The sequence below is a fragment of the Mus caroli genome, unplaced genomic scaffold (genome assembly GCF_978045245.1).
Source record: "Mus caroli unplaced genomic scaffold, Mus_caroli_1 scaffold_7, whole genome shotgun sequence".
Classification (NCBI taxonomy): domain Eukaryota; kingdom Metazoa; phylum Chordata; class Mammalia; order Rodentia; family Muridae; genus Mus; species Mus caroli.
The window spans coordinates 112,928,243-112,955,052 of NW_028227262.1; the positions used below are offsets into that span (position 1 = coordinate 112,928,243).

General features: G+C 41.5%; 1 protein-coding gene across 1 annotated transcript in view; it reads left to right on the forward strand.

The window, feature by feature from the left end:
- Ptn (pleiotrophin) overlaps positions 1–25,621 on the forward strand; it is a 91,350-nt gene extending 65,729 nt beyond the window's left edge. Inside the window, exons 3-5 of the mRNA XM_021165378.3 lie at positions 306–479; positions 2,364–2,525; positions 24,672–25,621. Of these exons, the coding sequence (XP_021021037.1) occupies positions 306–479; positions 2,364–2,525; positions 24,672–24,727 (392 nt within the window). The 3' untranslated portion in view covers positions 24,728–25,621. The remainder of the gene's footprint in view (positions 1–305; positions 480–2,363; positions 2,526–24,671) is intronic.
- The last annotated feature ends 1,189 nt before the right edge of the window (positions 25,622–26,810 follow it).

Here is a 26,810-nt window from a genome sequence, read left to right on the forward strand (position 1 = left end):
GCCTTCACTCAGAAATATTTGTTTCTAAAAGCCATTGTCAGCGAGTCACTTTGAACAGTCTCTATCTCACACATGATTTAGTAGCCTTAGCCCCCAACCCCTGTATTTTCTTTCTCATTCTCACTCATGCATTGACTTGATCATTGCAGAGACATCTATCACATACCCACTGTCTTATGGGAGAATGTAGGTAGAGGTAAAAAATCATAGATTCCATAATCAAGGTGGTGAGGAACAAACTTAATCATGTCTAGGAGTCCTGAACAGTTATGGATAATGATTGCTTTTTGTTTCCTTCTTTGCAGAAAAAAAGGTGAAAAAGTCTGACTGTGGAGAATGGCAGTGGAGTGTGTGCGTGCCCACCAGTGGGGACTGTGGATTGGGCACCCGGGAGGGCACTCGCACTGGCGCCGAGTGCAAACAGACCATGAAGACTCAGAGATGTAAGATCCCTTGCAACTGGAAGAAGCAGTTTGGAGGTCAGTCTCACCCCATGCTCCTATTGCCTCAATCACTACTATAAAATAGTTTGGAAATTTTCTATCAAAAAATTTTCCAAAGCCAACTAATGTTTATATTAAATTAAATAAATTTAGATGCCAGGTGATGAGGCAGCTTGCTTCTCCAATTCAGCACTAATGATATCAAGGACTGGATTTGTTGTTATTGTTGTTGTTGTATTTGTTTGGTTTTGTCTTAGACATTGTAGGATTCTTAGCAACATCTTTGGCATCTACTTTTTTTTTTAAATCATAATACAACTCACTTTACTAGCCAGAAAGACTGTCCTGATGTCCTTTGGAGTCAAAAATGTTAGTTGTTAAGAATCATTGCTTATATAGGCATAAAATATGAACTGATCCTCACTCATCCAATCCCCACTTCACTCTCTACTTTCCCTTTTTGTGCTCATTCTCCCTCCTCAGATCCCTTGCGATTACTCTTTCTTTTGATCCCTTCCCCTCCTCCACATACGTTTATAGATTCTCTCAGTGACTCCAACAGGCCTTGTCACAGCCAACATTAATAGACTTCTGTCCCATTAATTCTAGTCACTTTCATGCTGTTCTGATCTCTGTCTACTTGAGACAAGTTCTCTCAACACTGCCAACTTTAATTCAATAATCAAAATTTTCATCTTTAGCCTATTATTCATCACTTTCCATCTTTAACTATATGCAATAATCTACATCAGTGGTTCTCAGCCTGTTAGTCTATACCCCTTTGGGGGTTGAACATCCCTTTCACAGAGGTTGCCTAAACCCATCAGAAAACACAACAGTAGAAAAATTACAGTTGTGAAGTAGCAACAAAAATAATTTTATGGTTGGGAGGGGGTCCTCACAACATAAGGAACTGTATGAAAATTCACGGGTTTACTGTCAGTGGAAACAGAAACTAGCAAGTCATATTAAGAAAGAACATTACTTTTGGGAAGGGTTGCTTGTTGTACGTTTGTACGAAACTAAATATTTGTTGACTTCAGCTTTTTAATGTTACTCATTAGTTTCTTTGGCTTTTTATCCTAAGATAAAATAAAAACATGCTTTTACAAAGCCCTGTGTATGAATCCATAGCATTTGCATCTGCATATATATTCTAGCCAAGAACTTAGAAGCAATCTAGGCATCTTTCATCTGGTAAAGGGATAAATAAACTTTGATATATCTATAGTGTAGAATGTTATTTATATGTATAAAAGCACATACTATTGATTTACACAACTTAAATCGGTTGTCAGAAATTTATGCTAAGCAAAGCACTAGCTATGTCTCAGAGCTTGAGAGAGGCCTCAGTTGTGAGGAGCATCTGTTCATCTTGCAGTGGATCCAAGTTTGGTTTTCAGCACTCACAACTATCAATACTCCAGTTCAAGAGGATCACTTACCATCTCCTAGACTCCTGGGTAACAGAGTAGCCAGTCACAAACATTCACATCGTTTTACATTTCCCTTCATGAAATGAAAAGTGCTGGGGAAGATATTTGTGGTTGTAAGGAATTTAGGTGATAAAAAGGCTATGACTGTATAAGGCGACATCCGGGCCCCTTACACTGGGATCATGTATATTAATGGTGTTCATATGCATTCACGCTGATAGAACTATACACGCTCATGCATATAAAACTTAAAAGGTCTCACTACACTCGTGGAATGTCCTTTTCACATGGTAGACCTACAGTTATTCAAGATACTGAAATTAGGGGAAATTGGTTGAAGATTGTACGGAGTCTCTTTGTGTTGTTTCTTATAACTTCATGTACTGTGGCTTAGATACAACCTCTTAACATCAAAACTGTGTCCCTATTATTGCCACAATGAGCTCTCTTAAGGATTTTCCTTTCATTGTATTGTGTTGTTTAGCTGAGTGCAAGTACCAGTTCCAGGCTTGGGGAGAATGTGACCTCAATACCGCCTTGAAGACCAGAACTGGCAGCCTGAAGCGAGCCCTGCACAATGCTGACTGTCAGAAAACTGTCACCATCTCCAAGCCCTGTGGCAAGCTCACCAAGCCCAAGCCTCAAGGTAAGAAGCTGTCCTTCTGACAGTTTCAGTAGACTGACAAGCTCAGGAATAACCCAAAGATTCTCGAAGAGAAAGTTAAGTGAGTTACATTAGGACAGCAATTGAACAATGCCCCTTGGCTGAGCATACTGTCAGGAGGCTGTCTCTGAGCTCAAGTGGACGTTCTCTGCATACATGAACAAGAATACAAGGAAAAACCTCCACAAAACATGGCAGTTAAGGTGGCTGCTGCTTGGGTAACTAACGTCTGTTATCCTAAATTTTAAATTGGGACAAGATAAATGAACTTATGTTGTTTGTAATACAGAAAACTTTAAATCAAACCTCTCTCAGGCTATTTATAGAATAATTTTTACAGAATCAGGAATAATACAGTTTATATTTTTTATCTTTATTATATATATATATATATATATGGAGAGAGAGAGAGAGAGAGAGAGAGAGAGAGAGAGAGTACTTGTTCCCAGAATGCCAGACTCTGCATTCATGCTGGACTCTGCATTCATGCTGGACTCTGCATTCATGCTGGAGATGGTAAAGCAAGACAAACATAGCTGTGGTTTCATGTCAAGAGGTGGTAAATTCTTTCATTTCATGAGTATGAAGGACTGAATTCCGTGTCTTCCAAGTCTCTCTTTTCAACTCTAACCTGACCCGTATCTCAGAATGTGACTATATTTATAAGTATGGACTTTCAAAGTATAACTAAATACAAGTGAAGTCATAGGAGTGGGTCCAAATCCAATGTAGTTTATTTTCTTATAAGAGGTGATTAGGAAACAGACACCCTCAGAGGGAGTGTCATCTGAGGACACAGGAGGAGAAGTGCCAGCCACAGAGAGAAGTCTCACAAGAAATCAGGCCAGTCCAACACTTTGATCTCAGACTTACAGTCTCTAGAATTGTGGGAGAATGCATACCTATTATCTTCGCTGCTCATGTTGTGTCTCTTTGTGTAGCTCCCCTTGACAATTCATGGCATAAGCTTCAATGAAATCCACATTAAAATACCCCCTTGACCTCTCCTTGTACTTGACTCTTAAAATAAACTCGAAAATTCATCCTGTCAGATTCATTGTAAGGAGAAATTCAGATATATGCTGGTGGTTAGCCAAAATAAGAAAAAGAACTTGCCCCAGAAGCTGAGGGTGGCTGGTGGTTTGTACTGATGACAAGAGAGGCTTCTTTCTAGATGCCAAGCTTTTCATCTTTTGATGGAGTTGGCAATGGAAAGGGCCACCTCTAATCTCAGGATGGCTGGGTACCGTGAGACATCAGATGCCGGATCTCAGGTTTTGGCTACCTTCCCAGGGAGCTTTACCAACTTTCTAAGTGTTACATGTCTAGCCACAACCAGTTAAAAAGCAGGAGCCACTTTCAGAAATGGAAGAGTTCAGATATTCAGTCTTTAGATTGACTCATTCAAAGCATCAATTGAACCAATGTGGCACCAATGTGGAGAGAATTGAAAGGGAGAGAATGTAAGGAGTTCTCTTTGCTCCCACACAGTGATTCTCTGCCCGGACTCTGTTCTAGAATTTTCCATGGGAACATAGAAAATTCCCACTGCCCAGACTTTAATCAGACCCTCCCAACCAGATGACCATTGGTTCTATAAGGATGAATGATTCTTAGAAAATGTTGATACACAGCTAAAATTGAAAAGCTCACATATTTCATTATGAAATCCTCTGACAGAGATGATGCCCATATACACACCATCCCTGTGGCAGTGTAGGAGAGGAAATGCAGATTGATAAAAGAGGAGGAAAAGTCAGAAGGAGCCCAGAATGATGGTGAGGTTGATTAATATAAAAACTTTCAAACAAAACAAAACAAAACAAAACAAAACCAAAAACCAAAAAACCTTAGTAGACCACAACTGAAAAGAATCCTTATGGATATTCAGTAAAAATGGAGTCTCAATTTTAATTGGACTGTTGGATATTTCCGTTATTTTCCTTTTTATAACCTAGTGATAGTCGATGACTTAATGGTTTTATTACATTCAGTTTTAAATATGGTGGTGAAAATACCTCAAGTAGATAGGTTTATTCATATTATATAATGAAGGCTAGTAACTAATTTACAATGGATTAGCCTGAGTTTACCTCATGTTCCAAAATTCTGTTTTAGGCATTTTATAGATCATAGGCCATCCAAATATAATCTTCTTCTTACCCTAATAGGCCCTTGTTAAAAATAATCAATCTTTTCCATCTAAAACACTGAAAATTTTAATAAATGTCATTTTTGCACTATACAGTCTGCACAAATAATATATGTACTGTAAAAGATGAGCCAGGGAGATGTGTCAGACTAGAGATTTTTCAAAAATGGGTTACACAAACACATTCTTTGATGTGGGTTTTGGGTTTTTTTTGGTTTAAATAAAATGCAACCAGTGATACTTGGGAGTTACATATTTTCATACTGTTTCCCAAATAACAGTACATCAATACTGCAGCCTCCTCTTTTCTGTAACTTCAGCCTTGAGAGAGCTCATTTTCTTCATGTGTTGAAAAGCAGATTCTACTAAGGCCATCCATGGTCATTATTATGGTTGTTCTCCCTCCTGCACATTTCTTTAGGTACCATACAGGTGCCATCTCATAAGGTCCCATGTAGCAGTATAGAGAGGAGACAGACGGACACTAGTTAATATCCTTTCCCAGTGACTTCTCTCAGACATAACAGAACCAAGATTTGGCAAGCTCTTCGTTTGTACTCCCTTTTTAAACCTGATCATACATTACAGAAATCATAGTAATGATTTTTTGAAGTTTAATTTTTCTTTGAAAGAAGCTCTGAAGTTTAATTTTTCTTTGATCTAAGAGAGAGCAAGCTCTGTAAAGCCCCATGCCAGTGGTCTGAATGAGAGAAAATATCTGCCCCTTCCATACTCAGACATTAACTGTAAGAGTTCAGAAGACATCAGGTATGAGTGTCAGGAAAATCAGGGCCTAGCCTGTTTTGCTTTTCAGTGTGTTCATTTTGCCCTGAGCAAGAAATGTACATAGTAGATGATTAATAAAGATTCACATGGTAAATAGATGCTAAAGTGGAGAAGACTCTGCTATGAAGCCCTCTAGAGTGTTGTGGAAATAAAAATATTTCTTTACCAAAGCATATTCTAAAATAGCATAATATAAATGACTGTCTTCCTTCACTCAACAAAGCCTAAGTTATCAGTCCCTTCTCTTATTTTAATTCAGTCTGGCAAGAGGGCAGAGAGCTGTAAGAACTCACTAGTTTTAACTGGGAAGTCTAATAGGAGCCCCTTCCTCATTTAATTTGAATTGCAAAGCAATTCTGAGCAACAGCATTTATTTATCCCAAGTGCTCTGAGAAAGCACATGATCTGAGAGGTTCACTGACCGTGCCAGAGGCTTCATAGCTTGGGTAAACCACAGACCGGGCACTGAGGTCATCTTCAGATGGTATGGGAGATGCCATCCTTGTCCTTGCCTCTCAGTTGCACCATGCCAGTTCCCATCTTGTTAACTCATGAAACGTTTATCATGTGAGGCACTCTATTTTTTTGTCTACACTCATCAAATGGCTGAGGAGTTTCTGGGAAGTCGCCTCTTATCTGATCTAGCCTCTATGTAACAAATGAATATAGCCAATATTTGAGAGCTCAGCCACTTCCGTCCTGTCTGGAATCTAACAGCAGGGGCTGGAGTTCCAAGTTTTATTCTTGTTTGTCTTCTGGACATATTTACTTTTTTCATATACGAGACCCACCTGAAAGGGTCTTTTTTTAAAATAACTTTCAGACTTTTCTAAACAAATGGCAAAAGATATTGTGGTTTTGTGGAGAGCTGGTGATCATTAAAACACATTTAATTATTTCAAATATTTGAACCTCTGAGCTTATAACCTCAGTCCCATCTCCTCTGTCATCAGCTACGTCCTCAAACACACAGTTGAGGCCTGTTTGGTCTTGTTTCCATTTCTTTGTTTAGAGATCTCTTTTATTACTCTCTTACAGTTTAGTTCCGCTCTTGTGTTAATATGACGACTATGTAATTTAGTTTCAAATTGGAGCATGGTTGTTGTTAGATCTTTGAACACTCACTATTAAGTAAAGGAAAAACTGGACACTATCTTTGAGACCTGACTATTGCTAATTAGGTAAAAATTTAGAATTGTTGATTAGAAAACAAATGGACCTAGAAAGTCTTGAGTTTCCATTTCCATCTGAACAATTGCAAAACTGCTAATTATCACATTCAGGCAAGAATTGCATTAAAATTCATTCCAGCTCATTCTGGCAAGCCAGCCTTTTAAAATGTAGAAAGGATACTAGCTGCTGCTCTGTCAACGTTATGTAAATCCCATCCTTCAGGCTCAGCCCACAATCTCAATGACACAGGGTATCTTCTTGAATCTCATTATTTAACAATTCCCACATTTGCATATGAAGAACTCACTTAACCCAACAGAACTTCATAAGACATATCCAGAGGGAAAGAGGTGGAATAAGGGGATATAAATGGTGCATAAGATGGGTATCATTTTCCTAGAGGTCCATCCAGGTAGTGTGGCTTTGAGAACCTACAGAGATAATCAAAACTTAGCTAATTATTACCAGCCTTTCAGTAAAGACCCAGAGAATGAATGTATTGGAGACTACAGCTTTTATTTGTTTAGGAAACAAAACCATTTTAATTAATGAAGGTTAATTTAATCAGAAAAACCTTGTATCTGCCAGTGATTTTAGGTGCTTCAAGATCCACACCAGTTGGCTAAACATAAGGGGGATTTTTCAAGTGTATTATATAGTTCAAAGACTCTCCAGGAGACCAGAGGATCTGGCTTGGATAATGCAAGGCCAGTAACAATGCAGCCAAAGGCAACAGACCCAGGAAAAGTATCTAACCACCCCACATGGGGTTGTTTTTAGCAAAAACCTTCTGCTAATATTAACTCTTGCTCAGCACATGTAATGCAATAACTCAAAGCCTGAAAGATCCTTCTTAGCTTTCTCACCACCAGACCCTTCAACTCCTTTTTGTGGGAATATTCAGTATCTCCAAATTTGGTCCCTATTGTGAGATATATTGTGAGATATATCATGTATATCCCTATATGCATTTAATCCCACCAGCTTGATAGTGAAATAACCTAGTGGAGAAACCCCCACTCAATTCCTGATTCTGCATGCACCCAAAGAATCAGGAGAGACCATGAGGTAGATTATGACAGAGCTCCCGACCAACACGTATCTCACACAGGAGACAACAGCTGTCGGCCATGTGGCTTGAAAGCTAGGGGTTTTTATAGAAAAGGGTCTGGGGCTGGGGGAGGAATTGGTGCGGTTTCACATGATTGGTTCATTTAAACATCAGCAGACTGTACATGCAGATCGAGGTAACAGCAGAGCATCTGGTTAACATTTAACCCATGTCAGAAGGGCGGGAAATAGGGAGGCACTGGGCCACTCAGGACCTGTCATTCTCTTTATCTTTATGACCAAGCAGCCTCAGGAATGTCCTAATGACGGGCCTGCCCTGGCATGTCCTGGCCTGCTCCACAGTGTTCTCAGCCCCAGGCTTCTAAGCTCACAAACAACTCTTTGGACTAATTGACATGAGTTACATGAAACACAGGTCTTAAATTTCATTTTCTTTCATTCCCCTCTTCTTCTACTAACTAATTCTAATCTTAGAATTTCAAAAGCCCATATCTCCTAATTCTTCTTCTATTTGAATTATAGGCTGGTACTGTCGTTGTAAAACCATGAGCTTGACTGCATCTACTCTACTCTGAATAAAAGCGATTCCCTTATTTATTATGCAGGGGCCAAAAATTAAAACTAAGCATATAATAAGAATCAATCCAGTGAGGGCAGAAAATAGAGTGGTCATCCATGGAGACCAAGAATACCACGACTAGAACCATCCCTGTTGAGCTTCTCTATCTTGCCTTCTCTGATCTAATCTTTCTCTCAGTTTCTGCATAGAATCTCTGACTATTTCTGTGTGGTCTGCGTAAAAACAGCATTCTTCTTTTAGGGCTGCACAAAGTCCTCCTTCTTTTAAAAACAGTACATCTAGACCTCTTCTGTTTTGTAAAACTACTTCTGACAGAGAGATTAAAGATTTTTCTAAGGCATCTATAGCTTTTTCTAACATCCTTAGGTCTTCATTGACAACATCTCTTAAAGACTGGATTCCTTGTCTTCCCTCAATTTAAGGCTGCTGCCCCTGTTCCTACTCCTGCTGTAAGTCCTACCCCCATTAACATAGCTAGGGTAAGGGAGACTGGCTCTCTTTTAAATCTCCCCTGGGTATATTCATCCTCTAGGCAGGAAGCAGGATGATAATACACGTGAGGCAATAACTGAACCATGACACAAAAATCATGAGAGGGGTCAAAAACACTAGTTGATATGCATGGGGTGAGTCCTGTACTACGAGCCCACCAGCCAACTGGAGATGGCACAAGGTAATAATTGGTATCTGTCCTGGACACGGAATGAGTTCAACCACATAGGTGTTGGTGGGAAGGAGGGAGTGTCCCTATACAGAGACCAGGGCTCCTTCCGGACACCTCAGTCAAAGTTAATTCTTGCCCTGTTCCCCATGAGCAGGAAGCATGGTTACTGGTTTTGTTAAAGTTTCCATCAAAGGTGATTCCCTCATAGTATGGAGGGCTTGAGGATATGCATAACCAACAGTCAGTAGTTGCATCGGGATCTGTTTCATTGAGGTCAAAGTAAGCCCCTCGGACCAAATTAAACAGTCTCTGTCCCATGGGGGGGGGTATGTGGGGGCGATGGTCAAGGGCTCTTGGGGAGTCTTTTGGGTGGTGGGTAAGGTCGGGGCCGGCTTTGGGAGAAGGGGTCAGTTCGGCTCAGGGAGCACCTTATTAGGGCCTACTGGTAGGGCTGGAGGGCTTTCAATGTTTAGACGGACATGGAACAATGATCCAGGTCTACTACCATAATTGTAGAACACGATTCCCCAGGTCATGCCTCCAATACACTGGGCAAGGGCATAATTTTTTCCCATTTCTGTGAACTGCAGTTTCACATCATCTGAGTCTGTAGATTTGCATTCCTGATTTTTGTATAGCCCCATTACTGCATGTTTGTCTGGCCCCTTATTTTGAAAAGAAAACTAATCTATCCCCAGAGGGCTTAACGGCCCATTTCCAATCTCCATCATTTGAGGTAACACAACTCCATTGACTGCAATAGTACCACTTAGGCCCCCCACACCAGGAACTCTTAATATGCTTGGGGCAGCTTTAAAACCCATAGCTTCGGACCTCATTACAGGGAGTACTCTTGGCTGCAGGAATGATTTGGTGAATGCAAAAATACAGGGTTGGCCACCATGCCCCAGAGGTTCTAATTTTGCGGTGGTAAATAGTATTCCCCCCGATTGGGATAACACTTGACAAGTGAGATTCATAGGCTGGTGTGGGTTGTCACTCTTCTTCAGGATGGCGCCAACGACATAGGCGCAACTTAAGAGGATTAGCAGTCTTTTCCAGGTTCCACTCATTTTGGTCAGCCTCAGGGGGTGCCTTCTTGACATGAGATGCATGAACCCAGGTTGGGATTCCTTCCACTTTAACGGCAGTGGGTGTCGTTAGCAGCACCAAGTAGGGTCCTTTCCACCATGGCTCAAGGTTCCCCACTCCATGTCTCCTCACCAGGACAGTGTCTCCTACTTCAAACTGATGCGGCACCTGTATGTCAGCAGCAACATAGGTTTCTTTTAACTGTTCCCAGACCCCCTTTCTCACAATTTCAAGAGCCTTGAGCTGGGCTAAAAGGTGAGAGGAGGGGATGAACGATATATCTGGGCAAGTTTTACTCTCTACTGTCACATAGATGGGCAGAGGCGCCCCATACATTAATTCAAAGGGTGTTAGGCCAGAGGCTCCAGTGGTGTTACGGGCCTTGAATAAAGCATAAGGGAGAAGGGCTGTCCAATAATTCCTGCCAGTCTCTAAGGTCAATTTAGTCAAGGCTTCTTTTAGAGTTCTATTCATTCTTTCTACCTGTTCTGAACACTGGGGTCTGTAAGCACAATGTAACTTCCAATTCATCCCCAGCTGTCTAGCCAATCCCTGGCTTACCTGGGAGACGAAGGCAGGCCCATTGTCTGACCCAAGTACATTTGGTACCCTGAAACGGGGAAAGATTTCTTTGAGTATCTTCTTGGCTACCACTGTGGCTGTCTCTTTCTTGATGGGAAACACTTCAACCCACCCAGAAAAGGTATCTATAAAGACTAACAGATATTTATTTCTGTACCGGGCTGGTTTTACCTCAGTAAAATCAGTTTCCCAGTAGGTCCCAGGTCTGTCTCCCCGCAGACGCCTTCTGCCATGGAGCCTGCTGGATCCAGCATTGGTGAGCGCACAGGCTCGGCAGTTTCTCACCAGGTCTTCTGCCGCCCTTTGTAGTCCAGGAATGTGATAGGGGAACCTACTGACTAATTTTATCATCTTTTTAGATCCTAAATGAGTGAGACAGTGTATGTCAGCTAAGTACTTTAGCCCCTCTTCTTCTGTGAGAACCTTTCTCTCTGTCTCTCCTTCAGCTAGTTGGGGCCCAGTTTTAATTACCAGAGTCATTGGCCCCTAAGCTGCTTCTTTAGCCGCTTGGTCTGCCATTTGATTTCCCCTTTTTACTGATCCGGTTCCTTTTTGATGTCCTGGGCAGTGGATGATCGCTACCTTGAGAGGCAGATGAACAGCCTCCAACAAACCAAGGATCTCTTCTTTGTTCTTAATGTCTTTTCCAGTGGAGGTCAATAAGCCATGCTGCCTATAGACTGCTCCATGGACATGAGCCATAGCAAAAGCATATTGGCTGTCAGTGTAAATATTGATAGCCTTACCCTCTGCCAGCCTCAAAGCCTGGGTTAGAGCGACGAGCTTCACTTTTTGAGCTGAGGTTCCCTCAGGTAGACTGCTGGACCATATGACAGATTTTCCATCTACTACCGCTGCCCCAGCCCTTCGCTTACCTTCTACCACAAAGCTGCTTCCGTCAATGAACCAGGTTGCTTCTCCTGGCCACAGCTGGTCAGTGAGGTCTGGTCAAGTTCCAGTTTTCTTCTGCCAATATCTCCCCGCAGTTGTGCATGGGGGGGGGTTGTTTTTTATAGTTTTGGGTAGTAAGGTAGCAGGATTGAGGACAGCAGGGGGAACAGAAGTCACTCACTCAGTCAGCAGCAAGCTTTGATAGTGAGTCATTTGGGCGTTGGTCATCCAGCGGTCTGGCGGTTGCCTGATAATGCTCTCAAGAGAGTGTGGAGCCACCACAGTAACATTCTGGCCCATAGTCAGCTTATCAGCATCTTTTACCAGCACTGCGGTGGCTGCTATCGCTCATAGGCATAAAGGCCATTCGCTAGCCAGAGTCCAGTTTCTTTGATAGATAAGCTACTAGGTGCTTCCAGGGCCCTAGGGTTTGAGTAAGGACTCCGTGGGCTACCCTGTTTCTCTTGTCAATATATAAGGTGAATGGCTTATGTATATCTGGGAGGCTTGTAGCAAGGCCTTTTTCAGAATCTCAAAAGCTGACTGATGTTTTTGGGACCAAATGAATTCCCCTCTTTCCTTTGTTAGGGGGTACAGTGGGGCCGCCAGGGTGGCAAACCCTGGGAACCATAGTCTACAGAATCCTACTGTCCCCAGGAACTCTCTTACCTGGTGAGGGGTGGTCACGGTCGGGATTCACATCACTGTCTGTTTTCTGGTGTCGGTGAACCATCGTTGTCCATTCCTCAGGATGTATCCCAAGTAGGTCACCTCTGTTCAGCATAATTGCGCCTTTTTAGCTGAGACTTGATATCCCAACTCACCCAATTAGACCAGGATGTTCTGGGTCCCAAGTTTGCACTCTTCACGAGTTCCTGCAGCTATCAGAAGGTCATCAACGTACTATACAAGGATCACCTGGGGATTGTTGGCTCGAAAAGAGGCAAGGTCTCGGTGCAAGGCCTCATCAAACAAAGTGGGTGAATTTTTGAATCCCTGGGGTAGCCTTGTCCATGTGAGCTGTCCAGTCTTTCCACTTTCTGGATCTCACCATTCAAAGGCGAATAGGGGTTGACTATTGGGGTGTAATCTCAGACAGAAGAAGGCATCTTTAAGATCTAGAACCGTGTACCAGGTTTGCTCAGGTGGTAGTGTGCTGAGCAGGCTATAAGGATTGCGCACTGTGGGGTGGATGTCCTGAACTCGTTTGTTTACCTCTCTGAGGTCCTGTACAGGACGGTAGTCGTTCGTCCCCGGTTTCTTTACTGGGAGTAGTAGGGTATTCTCCTTGGAAGAAGAGAATACCCCACTACTTGCAGGGGACTAGGATCCCTTGTTGGAGAAGTCTGGTGATGTGGGGGCATATACCCTCCTGATCTTCTCTTCCCATGGGGTATTGTCAGACCCTAATGGGTGTAGCCCTGGACTTGAGCTCAATCACCACCGGGGGGACCTGCCTCACCATTCCCATAACCCCTCTTTTGGCCCATGCTTGAGGAAATCGAGTAAGCCAGTCCTATAGCCCCTCGGGAGGGGGTGTTAATTTGTCCTGATAGATTCAATATTCCTCTCCTAATTGTAAAGACATTGCTAAGGTTTGAGGTGTCTCTACTCCCCAAGATACCTTTGGTCTGGGAGAGGCGAAGGTTATTTGCACTTTCAATTTGGTTAATAAGTCTCTTCCCAATAGGGGCATGGGACACTCTGGAATGACCAGGAATGAATGAGTCACTTGCTTCCGTACTAGGTCCACTGTCCGGAACATGGTCCCCGGGTACGATTTCTGCTCTATGGCCCCAATGACTAATGTTTTTTCATTTTTTTTAACTTGGCCTAGTGGTGTCTTAAGCACTGAAAATTCCATGCCCGTGTCAACCAGGAAATTGACAGGGGTCCTCTCCACTTCTAATGTTACCCTAGGTGCGGGGAGGGGGGCCTAGCCCTGTATCCCCTAGTCTTCATCTTCTCCAAGGGACAGTAACTGTGTTCTCTACTTCCTCTTAGGGCATTCATGAGCCCAAATGGCCTGTATCCTTGCAGTACACATACTGGTCATTTCCTAGGTGTGGTTTATCTCTTCTGGGTCTCCTTGGTCCCTGCCGTTTTTTTGCCTCTCAGGTTCCCTGGCTGCCTAGGCCTACCTCTTCCTTTGTCTACTGTGGCAGCCAGAATCTGAGTCAAAACTTTCTCTTGCCTCTTGTCTCTCCTATCCTCATCTTCTCTCCTCTCTTTCTCCCTTTCTTGCTTTTAATCTTCTGTCTCTCTCTCTTGTGATATATTTTCTCAGCCGAGTCTCTAACTACATCCCTTATAGTGTAATCCTGTAACCCCTCAATCCGCTGTAACTTTTTCCTAATATCAGGAGCTGATTGCCCTATGAAGGCCATAATCACTGAGGCCCGCTGCCCCTCAGACATAGGATCAAACGTGGTATCTCCTGTAAGCCTCCATGAGCCTCTCCAAAAAGACTGAGGGGGGCTCAGTTGTTCCTTGCATGACCCCTTTTACCTTAGCCAAATTTGTGGGCTTACGTGTGGCCCCTCTGAGGCCTGCCACTAGAGCCTGATGATAATTGGACAGCCATTCCCTACCTTGTGCCATATTATAATCCCATTGAGGGTGGGTCAGAGGGAATCCTTCATCTATCTCGACTGGAGTCTGAACAGGCCTCCTGGGCTCATCTTGGACGTTCTAACGAGCTTCGAGGAGAATTCTCTCTCTCTCCTCAGTAGTACACAGGGTCTGTAGAAGCTGTTGGCAGTCGTTCCAGGTAGGCTGATGGGAGTACATCGGAGACTCTATCAGCCCAGTGAGCCCTGCAGGGTTTTCTGAAAAAGGAGGGTGATTAACTTTCCAGTTATAGAGATCAGAGGAGGAAAAGGGCCAATACTGCAGAAGTTGTAGGCTGTTCTGGTCGGCCTGAGGAGTCCCAACAGCCCTAAGGGGAAACGCCATGGTTGAATCGGCTGGCCCCTCAGGGGTGGCTCCCTGCTGGCTCCTTGTTCCTGCTGAGGGACCTCCTTCCCTGGTCGCTGAGGCTGGGCCGGGAGTGGGGCCAAGGGGCCTGGGGGTTGGGAAACTTGAAGGTAGGGTGGAGGCTGGGAATCGGGCCACTCAGGGGGTTCCTCTAACTTTGGGTAGATCTTAGGGGTGAGTGCTGGTGGAGTGTGGCACTCACCATCTTCTTTAGGCTGTGACTTCTGCGTCCCGTTCACAGCACTCTCTCGGACAGCCAGGATCCTAGTGCCTGGGCGTAAGGGTGGAAGAAACGGCCGAACCCATGGAGGCAGATACTGCGCCAAATCTTCCCACACTGTGATGTATGGTTGCTGGTCTGGGTGCAATCCTGGTCCTTCCTGAAAGACAACGGCCTTTACGGCCCTAATGGTGGGAAGATCAAACGTCCCCTCGGGCAGCCAGCCTACCCCAAAGGCGGGCCATTCCGAGGAACAGAAAGTCAATCAAGGTTTCTTTTTAACTATCACGGACAGATTTCATCCTCTTGCCCTAACATCCATCCAATGGTCCTTAGTCAAAGACAAAGGGGTGGACACAGTCTGTCCCATAACGAAAACCACAAACCACAAAGAGAAACAAAACAGCAACAGAGACAGAAGACACCAGTATATCCAAGCACACTCGTCTGCTCCTGGACTTGTACAACCAGCCAAATGCTACCTCTGACAGGGTGGGACTCTGCTTCCACTCCCTTTCTGGTAGAAAAAGCACCTTATCTTCCTCACTCTGCCAGATGACAGTCAGACCTTCCTAACTGTCCCTCACCCTGGATACTTCCTCCAGGGTCACCCTTGGAACATCTTCCAGGGTTGCAGCCTGTGGGGCCTTAGGTCATCTCTCTCCCACAGCCACTAGGTCCTTACGGTCCACAGTGGCAGCTGCCAGAATACAAGATAGCAGAACTAGGAACCCAGGCGGGACTTGAACCCACAATCCCAGAACTGAAAATATTAAGCCTAAATCAGAATCTTGCTGCAAGTGAGTCTGGGAAATATACTTGGTTGTTCAGATTAGACCTATAAATAGAAGATGATCCTGAAAGAGTCCTGGATTAGCATTTAGTGGGCTGATCTTTCAGAGTGGGCAGGAGTGGCACAATGTGTTGGAGTCTAGCATCCTTCTCTTGCAGTAGAGGAGGTGTTGTTGCCATTTCATGGAGACAGCAGTGCCTAGAGAGGTTTTGTGCAAGACAATGGATATATTTACAATAGAGTTAAGCCTCTTTCTGAAAACAATTATCAATTTTCTCTCATGGGACTAATTGAGCTGTATTAACAGTGAAAAAAAAAGGAAATCAAAGTTTCCCCTTACAAATGACTCTTTAGAAAGAATCACAGCAAAGAACTCGGGATTTTCTGAGTCTTGTTTCTCAAAGATCTCCTTAAATGACTTAGTCACTAAACAAAGAGTACACATGGAGGGTTCCATAGATCCAGCTGCATATATAGCAGAGGACTGCCTTATCTGGAATCAATGGAAGAGGTCCTTGGTCCTGTGAGGGCTCGTTGCCCCAGCATAGGGGAATGAGGTGGGAGTAGGTAGGTGAGCACCCTGATAGAAGCAGGGGAATCGTGATAGGATAGGGGGCTTGAAGAGGGGAAATCAGGAAGGGGAATAACATTTGAAATGTAAATAAATTAAATAACCAATAATAAAAAAAAGAAAATGACCTGGACAAGCAAAGGTTCTAGGAGGGATGATGGTCCTACAGTTTGCCTCATTGTTGTGAATGGTGCAGCCAGGAAACAGACCTGATCCTTTAGCCAGATGAGGCTGGGAACTGCGCTTGTTTGGGAGATCCAAGAAGCTGTGGGGTTTCTGTAGTTTGCAAATGACATTGATTATTGTTCTAAACTATTCTCATACTTTGAGTTATGCCATATGTGGCAATTTCTTCTCATTGCTTTTTAAATTAGATGCATCAGTAGTATCTTGAAGTTCATTTAGGGCTTGCTTAGTTGGCAAGGTGGTCATTGGCTTTTGAGTTTGTTTGACATTATATACTTGTCCAAAATGTTCCCAGGATGCTCCATGGTGGAAGTATAAAGTTAGATGTCTATCCTGCAGGTGGTTGAGGAGATGAATGGAAGTTGGTTTGCCAGCTCTGCTATGATCCACAATATGCTGCCAGGTTCTTTCTGAATTTCTCTACTCATGATAATGCCTATTCCCCCTCCCACCCATCCCACCCCATCCCCTTCCTCAGCTTCCAGCTCTTTCTAAAAGTTTTCCATCACCTTGTTCTGTCTGGGCCAGCTGCCAACTATCTCTTAGGTTTGATGATTCATCTTTTCAGATCAAAAGAATAGCCACTGTCTAAAAGCCAAGCTCTGTTTTGCACAGTGTGCAGCTTTTGGCAGCAGACTATTGAATGGGGAAATGGGTCAGTAAAGTGAAATTCCCAGCATCCTCCATGCTCTCTGCTCTAAATAGATTTCTTTAGTATGTTCTTTTGAAGATGAAAGAAGTTCCTCAACATCTTTTCCCACTTTATTTATTTATTTATTTATTTATTTATTTATTTATTTATTTTTGGAAGGGGATGCTGACATCCATCAGGAAGATGAATAGCTTCCCTGAGCATACAGACTTCCCTAGGCTCTGGGAATTTTAACACTATAGAGAGTGTGTATAACATAGAGTTTCCATGCAGAACGACTCATGACCTGTCCCCACTACCTCCACTCTGATTGGAGAGCAAGATGATGAGGACCACAGTCCTTCCACTTGGGCAGCAGAAGAGGCAGTATGGGGTATTGTAGGACTTGAGTTCTTCGTGATCAGAGAGAAGCCCCCTTTCTCAGTTCAGTTCTGGCTCAGATTGTCATTTTATTGCCATTCTTCTTATTGAAATCTTTGACAGCACCTATGGTTTCATTTCCTACTTATAGTATTATACCCAATGCAAGGGCTGCTTCTGTTCCTTCATGTCAAAGTGATATGTTTTGTCCTTCAAATGCTGACAGTAAATACCACATAGCCTTGCTGTTAAGATGAAATGATATGTTGTACATATACGTGAAATTCTCAAAACATAAGTGAACATATTATTTTAAAAGACAAAATGAAAATGCAGACCCTAGGTAATATGCTTGATAAATGTGCAGTATGTTTGAGATGATTTTCCTGCTTTCTGTTGATACAGGACTTTTGTTTGTTTGTTTGTTTGTTTGTTTAAAAGCCATATGACTGTGTGGGTCATAGTGGCCTAGAACTCACTGTGTAGCTCAGTTTGGCCCTGTGTTCACAATCCTCTTGCCTTACTCTCCTTAATGGTAGTATTGCATGGTAGAGTACCACCATGGCCAACTTTAAGATGGCTCAAAATCTCTTCTGTCAGAAGACTTGTGGTGACTGCAGAAGTAACTGTAGCCATGAGTTACTTACTCTTGCAGTTCATAGTTTAGTGAAGTGTGTATACATGATACCCCTGAAGAAGCATAAAGTCCTAAAGTATATCCTGCAACATCCAGTTGCACAGATGGGGAAGCCAAAGCTTTAGAGATGTTAGGTACTTAGGACAGGATCCCATCATCACAAGCAGAGCTGGGGACTTACACACACATGGTAGTTTGAGTCTGGATCTCTTGTATTCCAAGTGGTCTTTCTCTATGTATATTCCAACACAGATTTCATGATTCCTATACAAAAGTGGTAATGCATTCCAGATATAACCTAAATCTTTACCAGCCTTCACAAGAATCTTCCTGCCTGGAATTTTTCTGATGTTTGCTCCACACATTGTCCATGTGCTCTGCACTGGTCAAGCCAATCTTCCAGACCTCAGGAGGTAGGTGAATGGGGTTGTCCAGAATGAATGAATGAATGAAAGAATGGAGAAGATATATAGCTATACTGTCTTGGTCTGGCTCACGTAGGCTGTTCATGCCCTGATTTCCAGTCTCTGCTGAGACACCACTGCTCATAGCTCACCAGGAAGAATTGTCTCTTGAGTGTTTAGATCTTGTCCTTACTCAAGAAATTTTGGTCCTATATTTGCAAAGGGAGACCTAAGGACAAGGAACTGTAAAAATTTGTGGTGTTTACTCCACTCGATGTATGCTTTCATCTCCTTGGATAAATTTCACACTTGGGAGGTTCATTAGCCGTGCACACAGAGCACTATATAATAATTAGTATTAAGGATGACAGCAAAATAGTACAATGTTCATAGTAAAAACTTATTGTGCTGAGGATCCTGGGGTTTTCCTCTCCTGAAAGATTTTTATTTCTTCCTTATAATTTCTGAATCAAGAATTAATTCTTGTGTTCTTTGTAGCTTATTGGCATTTCCAGAATATCATAAAAGCAGTTTAATTCATTGGATATTTGATATATGACAAGCCTTTTGCTAATTCATCAACATGGCTTGTCTCTCTTAATCCTTACAGCAGCTCAAGGATGTTTTTACCATATTTTACAGTCTAGGAGTTACAATTTGTTTAAGTTTACTCTGTCAGTGAATGGCAAAGCTTGAAACAAACATTGAGATTTCCACACCAAGAACTCCCAGAAGAAGTTTTTAAAATATAAGATTTATAAAAATGAAATCAATAATCTGTTTTTCTTTTTGTTTGTTTGTTTGTTTGTTTGTTTTGTTTTGTGATAATTCAAAACAGCCAGACACATCTATTTGGAGCCATTTATGATTAAGTCCTATTAAACAATTCCTGGCTTAAAGTTTCTCCTTGCATAGTAATTGCATTAAAACCAAATGATGACTTTCAGTACTGTAGTTATCCAACGAGGGGTCTACAGTGAGGCGTAGTAGATCATGCCATCTTGCCATACCAGTGGCCTCCCAAGCAGAACCAGGTCATCTCTGCTCTGCTGTGAGATCTGTGCAGGCGCTGTTGCCTGTCCAGGATGTGAGGCACAGCTGTCCTGGTAACAAGTGCTGTCAGGAGGGACTCCTCCATACTCCCAGCTGGCCCACTCAGCTCTGCACTGATGCAAAGCTGGCGGGAGCCTGTGGGGAAATCAAAGCAGACTGGCTGGTGTTCAGCACACAGAGGCAGTGAAAGGAAAGAGAATAAACAAAGGCTTTTTCTAGCAGAGTAAGCATTATTCATGGAAAAGCTCACCAGAAATCCAAAGGCTGGGAGCAGGTGAAAGTGTTCCTGCGGGTCCTACTTAGACACACAGAACACATATTAAAGTGTCCATAATATTCACTCTGTAAGACTATCTAAACCTATTTTCATTCTGGAAAGAAAAATAGAAGCTCCTATTTTTCAGCCTTTCATCTAGACACACAAGAATAATTAATTCAGTGGCTGTGAAGGGTGCTGTCAAGAGAATGTGAAAGATTCAGGGAGAGTGATTAAGGTCTAGTCTTTGCTGTGCTACAGATGGTTATTAGAGTCTCGTCTGCTTGGAACAAGGAGTGCCAGCATGGAGATGGCTATACAAGACTAATGCCATGTGTTTGTGTGAATATTATTGAACACAAAAATCTGACATTTTCTAGTGTGAATATTGAGAGTTAAATACAAAGTAATAGATTTGACTGTGGTGTTTTTCATACACACGTGGCACTGTGATTTGCTTATTTCACTTGCTATCTCCATTGTCACCTTTCCTATCTCTTTCTTGTCACATCCCACCCTCAAATAGTCTCTCTTGCTTTCATGTCATAAGTCATATGCCTACATATATAGATCTGGATTCTACATGTGGCAGAAAACATTCAGTAGTTCCAATTCTCCCTTTCTGTATGCTTCTTTTTATTTTAATGTGCTTATGTGTACACATGCATATGTATATGTGTGCATGTAATAGATGGGGGTTGTAGTTAGGTGTATTTTTCATTAGCTTCTCTACCTTGCCTAGACAGGAACTCTCACTGAATCAGGATCACCAGTTAGGCTAGGCTGGTTTATCAGTGAGCCTCTATGCTTTGCCTGTGTTTCCAACATTACCTATGCTGGGGCTACAGACACACACTGCAGAGCCCAGCCATACAAAGCTCACCCAAGCTCATGTGTTTGTACTCTTGCAACAAGCACTTTGCCTATTGATCCATCTTTTCAGCACCAAACTCTGCTGTTCACAATAACAATTAGATATGTTTACAATAAATTTTTTTCTGAAATAAGCAAGAAGCATATATTTTCACTCTATAGGAGATCTTAAGGCTATACATACATTAACTGGCCTGACACTAATTCAGTGGTATATTAGTTTCCTAGTGGTACTATAATAAAACATTCCAAACTCAGTACCTTAAAAAACATGCATGCATTTACTTCATGTTTCTTGAGACTAGACTGAAAAAATCAAGGTCTTCATAGACTGGTGTCTTCTGACACCACTGCAATTGGCTTGTAGATGGATGCTATTCTCCTGTGTTCTCATTGTGCTTTTATTGTCTCTTCTATCAACGCTAGTCACCAGATTCAAGTTACATTTTAATTTAATTAATCTTTCAAAGCCCCTGTCTCCAGATATATTGATAACAAGAGATACAAAGATTGGGATTTAAGCATAGATTTAGTGTAACGCATTTAGCCTATAATACTTCATTTCATCAAGGTCTATAACTTTTTAAAAAATAATTTATATTTACTCTTCACTCATATATTATATCCTGACCATAGTTTCCCCTCGTTATCTGCTCCAAGTCCCCCTCCACCTTCTATCCCCATATACTCCTCCTCTTTTCCTATGCAGAAAAGGGAAGACCTCCCATGGATATCAACCGAGCATGGCATATCAAGTTGCAGTAAAACTAGCCACCTGACCTCATATTAAGGCTGGACAAGGCAACTCAGCAGGAGGAAAATGGTCCCAAAAGGAGGAAAAAGACTGAGAGACAGCATCCACTCCCAATGTTAGGTGTTCCACAAGAAGACCAAATTACACAAGTGTAACATATACAGAGGACCCAGGTCAGCCCCATGCAGGTTCCCTGGTTGTCAGTTCAGTCTCTGTGAGTCCCTATTGCCCCAGGTTAGTTGATTCTGTGGGTTTTCTTTCTTTCTTTTTATCTTTTCTTTTTTTTTTTTTTAAAGATTACACACACACACACACACACACACACACACACACACACACACAGACTATTGCTCTCTTCAGACACCGCAAGATGGCATCGGATCCCATTACAGATGGTTGTGAGCCATCATGTGATTTTTGGGAATTGCACAGTCAAAATTGTAAATTAGAATTTACAAGCAGTTAAGTTGCCAATACAGATGTGGAGCTTTAAAACACCTTATTGTTCTTTCTAGTGCATCATCTCCCAATAATCCATACTCAGACAAAAATTTAAATGCACCTTGATTTGAAGGCAAAAATAACAAGATATGATAACAGCAATCCAAATGAATTAAAAACGAAGAAATGTTTAAAAATGGGATACTTTATTTAATATTAGGGAATACTACTTGGTTATGTTTTAGAGTTTATACAAGTGGCAAAGAGAGTAGATTCACTGGATATTTTTAGATTTATTTGTTTTTATCTTATGTGAATGAGTGTTTGTCTACATGTCTTCTGTGAACCATGCATCTGTTTGATGTTCACGTGGTCAGAAGAGACATCAGATCCCTGGCAATGGAGTTATGGATGATTGTGTACTGCTGTCTGGGTGCTGGGAACTTAACCTATATCCACTGCAAGAGCAGCAAATACTTTAACCACTGAACCATCTTTCTAGTACTCAACAACTTTCGGTACCTTCCTAATAAAGACAATAGGAACAATAGGAAGAAATATAAATAGAACTTGCCAATAATCATGTTTCCATATTGTGAAATGATTGATAACCCCTGTTGACATGTAAATGCTTCTAGATTGTTTACATGCACTCATGTTTCAAAACAGAAAAGTTATTAATATTTCTAAGAATCATGAAATAGCTCAGAAGAAATTATCTTTTTTTCATACTGCATAGTATACATAAACATTTTTCTTCTTAGTAATTCATTTTCCTTGTGGATACTCTCTCTTCTATAGCATAGGAATCTGATGTGTATTTGCTGTAAATTAGCAAGAAAAACTGGCCATAGGCATGATCAATGGCATAATTATCAACATAAATATTACCATAAAATAATTAAAGTGTAAAAGATACACATAGAGCAACCCCCAAAACAATTAAAAAAAAAAAAACTTTTGTAATACCAGTTCTTTGAAAACACAGTTGTGTTCCTTCCTCTATTGCATATGTAGATCTCAAGCTACATCTGATCATCTGATCAATAGTTGAGATAGCATGTCTATTTATTTCTCATTGAAAAAAAAAACAATGAATGTTTGGAAGGCAGTTGTAGCGAGATGGGATCTTAGAGGTCATCATTACATTCAGTACCCCCAATAGTTTTCAGTGAGGAGGCAGGTTTTATTTTTGCCAATTGGCAGGAAACAGATGCAAGGGGACTGATTTCCCCCACACAGGGCTGATGCACATCGGACATTGACATGGACTAGTTCTGTAAGATAGCACTTGCCTTTTAGTGTGCTCTTAACAAAAGTCGCTATGTTTCTGCATGGAAAAAAAAAAAAAAAAGATGGCGCAGGATGTGTTGTGATATAGCTTGTATTAATCCCTCCCCCATTCTTCTCATTTTGCTTGTCTTTCCTATTGGTAGTTGGTATACTTTGCAGTAATTCTATTAGTTCAGAGACCATAATAATGATAGGGTTTATACTTACGATTCATAACAATAGGAGGTGTTTAAAAATCTTACCATTTTGTTGGAAGGTCTTAGGATTTTATAAACACTTCTCAGCTTATTGTAAATACAATGACATCTCTAATCCAAATGTGCAAACATAGTTTTTGGTATTTTTTTTCAGAACCATTATCACCTCATATCTCTATCTCAACTAAGAACACTATCCTCTATGAACTTAATCATCAGCTAAGGGATGGATGGAGATTTGCAATCCTAGCAAGCTAAACTATCAGGGTGTAGCTAATGTGTGTTTTTTTTTATTGTTTACACAAGCCCATATTACATTTAAAATGTATGGAGCAGAGATGTCCCTTAGGCATCACTGAAGAGATAGAACATCTAGCAGGTAGCCCTTTGTTTCACATCTTTCACAGTTGCTCATTTCCTGGCAAACATCTATGCCTTACAATTTCAGTTCAGGAAGGGAAAAGTTCCAGCCTGGCATATGAATTAACATTTGTCATGCCATGCCACTTGGTTCTGTTCAATGTTAACTAAGGTGCCATACTGTTACACATCAGTGTTTGGATCCTTCTGGTTCTTAATGCTCTGCCGAGTGGCCACTGTATGGCCATCATGAAGCAATGAGTGGGGACCCTTGTGCTCAAATCAACCCTTCTTTTTATGGTGGTCACCTTGCAAGACTACTGAAATGAAATGGGCTTTACCTACAGAGTTTATTCAGGCCTTTCTCTAAGAAAACAATGTTAGCCTTCCAAATGTGACCCACTAGGTTCTCATTATCAGGAAAAGAGAGACAGTAAGAAGACTGAATAGAAAAAAATGATGGGGTCATTTGGCACAAATCCTCATCGGTTAGTGGATCTACTATAGAGCAGGTTGATAACCTCCTTGTGTTTTACCCAACTCTAGATGACCCTCTAAACAAAACTCCATCAGACTACACACTAGTATGGACACATAACTAGAATTATGGTCCATAATTCTCCTATAAAGAGCTGCCTGAATCTATTAACAGTGGGTGAAACCCAGGCTGGAGACACTTCTAACTGATTGCTCAGAAGGAAGTAAACCAAGTGAATGCTGATGACTGTTTCAGTGGAGGGGCTGGGAGAAGAAATGGAACTAAGCAGGCATCCTGAAGACTTCCATCATGTAGAAGCCTGGTCTCCCAAGTGAGGCCAACCTACTGCATATGTTTCTAAGAGGACTCTCACATGATGTTTGACAGTTCAAATGGAGACAGCCAGTAAGATAGCAAGCACGTTCAGATATGTACATGGGTAGACTGTGATCTTGCTTATCCTTATAGATACTTCTCTAGTTCATCTGTGGGCACATGTTCACACACACTGACAACTTATCAAGAGCAAATACCTTGTCTGTTGACCTTGGTCAATTCTAAGAAAAATGGCTTTCCTATGATATTAATTAGTACCTTGACACTATTTTCTTCTCTCTCTCTTTTAAATTGCAGCGGAGTCCAAGAAGAAGAAAAAGGAAGGCAAGAAACAGGAGAAGATGCTGGATTAGAAGACACCACCGTCTGTGGACCAGGAAAAGAGCATCAGCAAACAGGATCAGTTAATTATTCCATTTATACCTACTGTAGGCTTTTTATTCAACAGTTATCTGTAGCTTAAGTACATGATAGGCAAAAACAAAGAGAAAAGAAATGTTTTTGTAGTAGTGTTTTTTGTTTTTGTTTTTGTTTTTTTTAATGTATACCATAGTACCCGTAGGGGCTTTAATAAAGGACTGTAATACTATTTAGGAAGTTGAGCTCTGTAGTACATGATATGAGGTAGGATTGAGGTAAGTTTTTTGGTGTTGTTGTTTTGTTTTGTTTCATTTTGGTTTTGTTTTGTTTTTTTTTGAAGTTATGTGATATTTCACATTTAAATCTTTTTTCTTTTTTACATTTTTTTCTCTTGTGCATCAATTTAAATGTTACAACCATGTAAACTACTTCTCTTGTTAGATAGATTTTCACCTAGACTTTTTTTCCCAATTCAGAAAAAAATACACACTAAATAAAGCAGCAATAAAATATAAATCATTCTATTGGAGAGAAATGCATTGTTTTCTGCCAGTGGATATTTTCTTGGAAAGTTTGCAGACTGAGAGGAGAGAGGCAGAGCAACGATGTAGTGAAATGTTGATCTTTGTTTTGTTTTGTTTTTTTTTTAAGATAAGATTGAAACATGAAATCCTTTCACTTTGGCAGAAAAACATTTGTTTTCTTGATGAAATTATTTTTACATCTGAGGAAAAAAATCTAGGAAAATAAATCAAAGTGATGCTGAATTAAATGTGCTTTGTGTACAGTGATTTCATATTGTAATTCTCCTTTGCCAACCCTGTTGGGAAAGTCCATCATGGAGGCTAGTTAAATTCTTTATGGGCATAAAGTGTTACTCAAAGGTTCTTCCTTCGTTTTCATTTTCCTTCATGCTTTAGGAACTCATGCAGGCTGAGCACCCCTAAATACCAAATCTGACATGTTCCAAAGCCCAGGCAGTTTTGTGCACAGACTTGATCTCACATGTGGAAGATTCCAGTCTCGATCCTAGGAATACTCAGAGTCAAAATGCAGGCATATAGAATCATGTTGCACAAACTTGCCTAGAATTGTATGTACATGGTGTATAAGAATCAAATCAAGTCAATGTTTAGTGTCAGATCCCATCCATGAGACATCTCATTGTGTGCAGACAAATCAAAGTAAAATCAAATCAAATCCTGGTGCACTTCATTTCAAGCATTTTAGATAAAGATGCTAGACTTGAATCGGTATTGAGTATTTCATTATGGAGTTCAACACATTTCAATTAGTCTGGTTTTTAACGCCAGAGAAAAGAGATCATCTCTTTGATGCGTTTGGGCTGGAAGGATACAAAACAAATCAAGATCACAGGAACAAAGTACAAACTTGAGGGCTCCCTCTTCTTCAGACCTTAAAGTTCAGTCTTGAGTGAACAACCCATAGGCCTGTGTTTCAAAGAACCTAAGTCTTTGGCAAGTTCCTGAGTGTGGTGCAAAGTTGTGACAGAGTCACCATTGATCCTAAGGTAATAAGATTCAATGAGCAAACTGCTATATACCAAGAGTGTTACACTGTTACAGTCTCAGTTTCAGAGATGGTAGCATTGCACACCCACACTGTGCACACACCCACACTGTGCTCACGCATGCATGCGCGCGCACACACACACACACACACACACACACACCATGGCTGTGATGCTGCAGTCTAAGGTATCCACAGCTAAACTGTGATGGCCATCTTGTCCAAGACTCTACCTGAGCTAGAAATGCTGAATGGTGCATTTCAGCTCCAAGTCAAAGCTAGCTGCCAGTGGGGAATTTAAAAACGATAAACTTGTAGGCATCTTAGGTATTGGTGCTTAATAAAATCAGCGCACCTTTTAAAGTGCAACTGACAGAAACATGAATAGTAAATGCAGTCCTTTTATGTGCTGGCCTTAATAGGAAAAGGTACTCATGGGGATGAATGGGAGAGAGGGTAGAAAAGCAGTGTCTCATGTGGGGTTTTGACAGCAGAACGGTAGGATGATGAAAGAGTCTGCAACAAATTTGGTTAGAGTCCAGACTA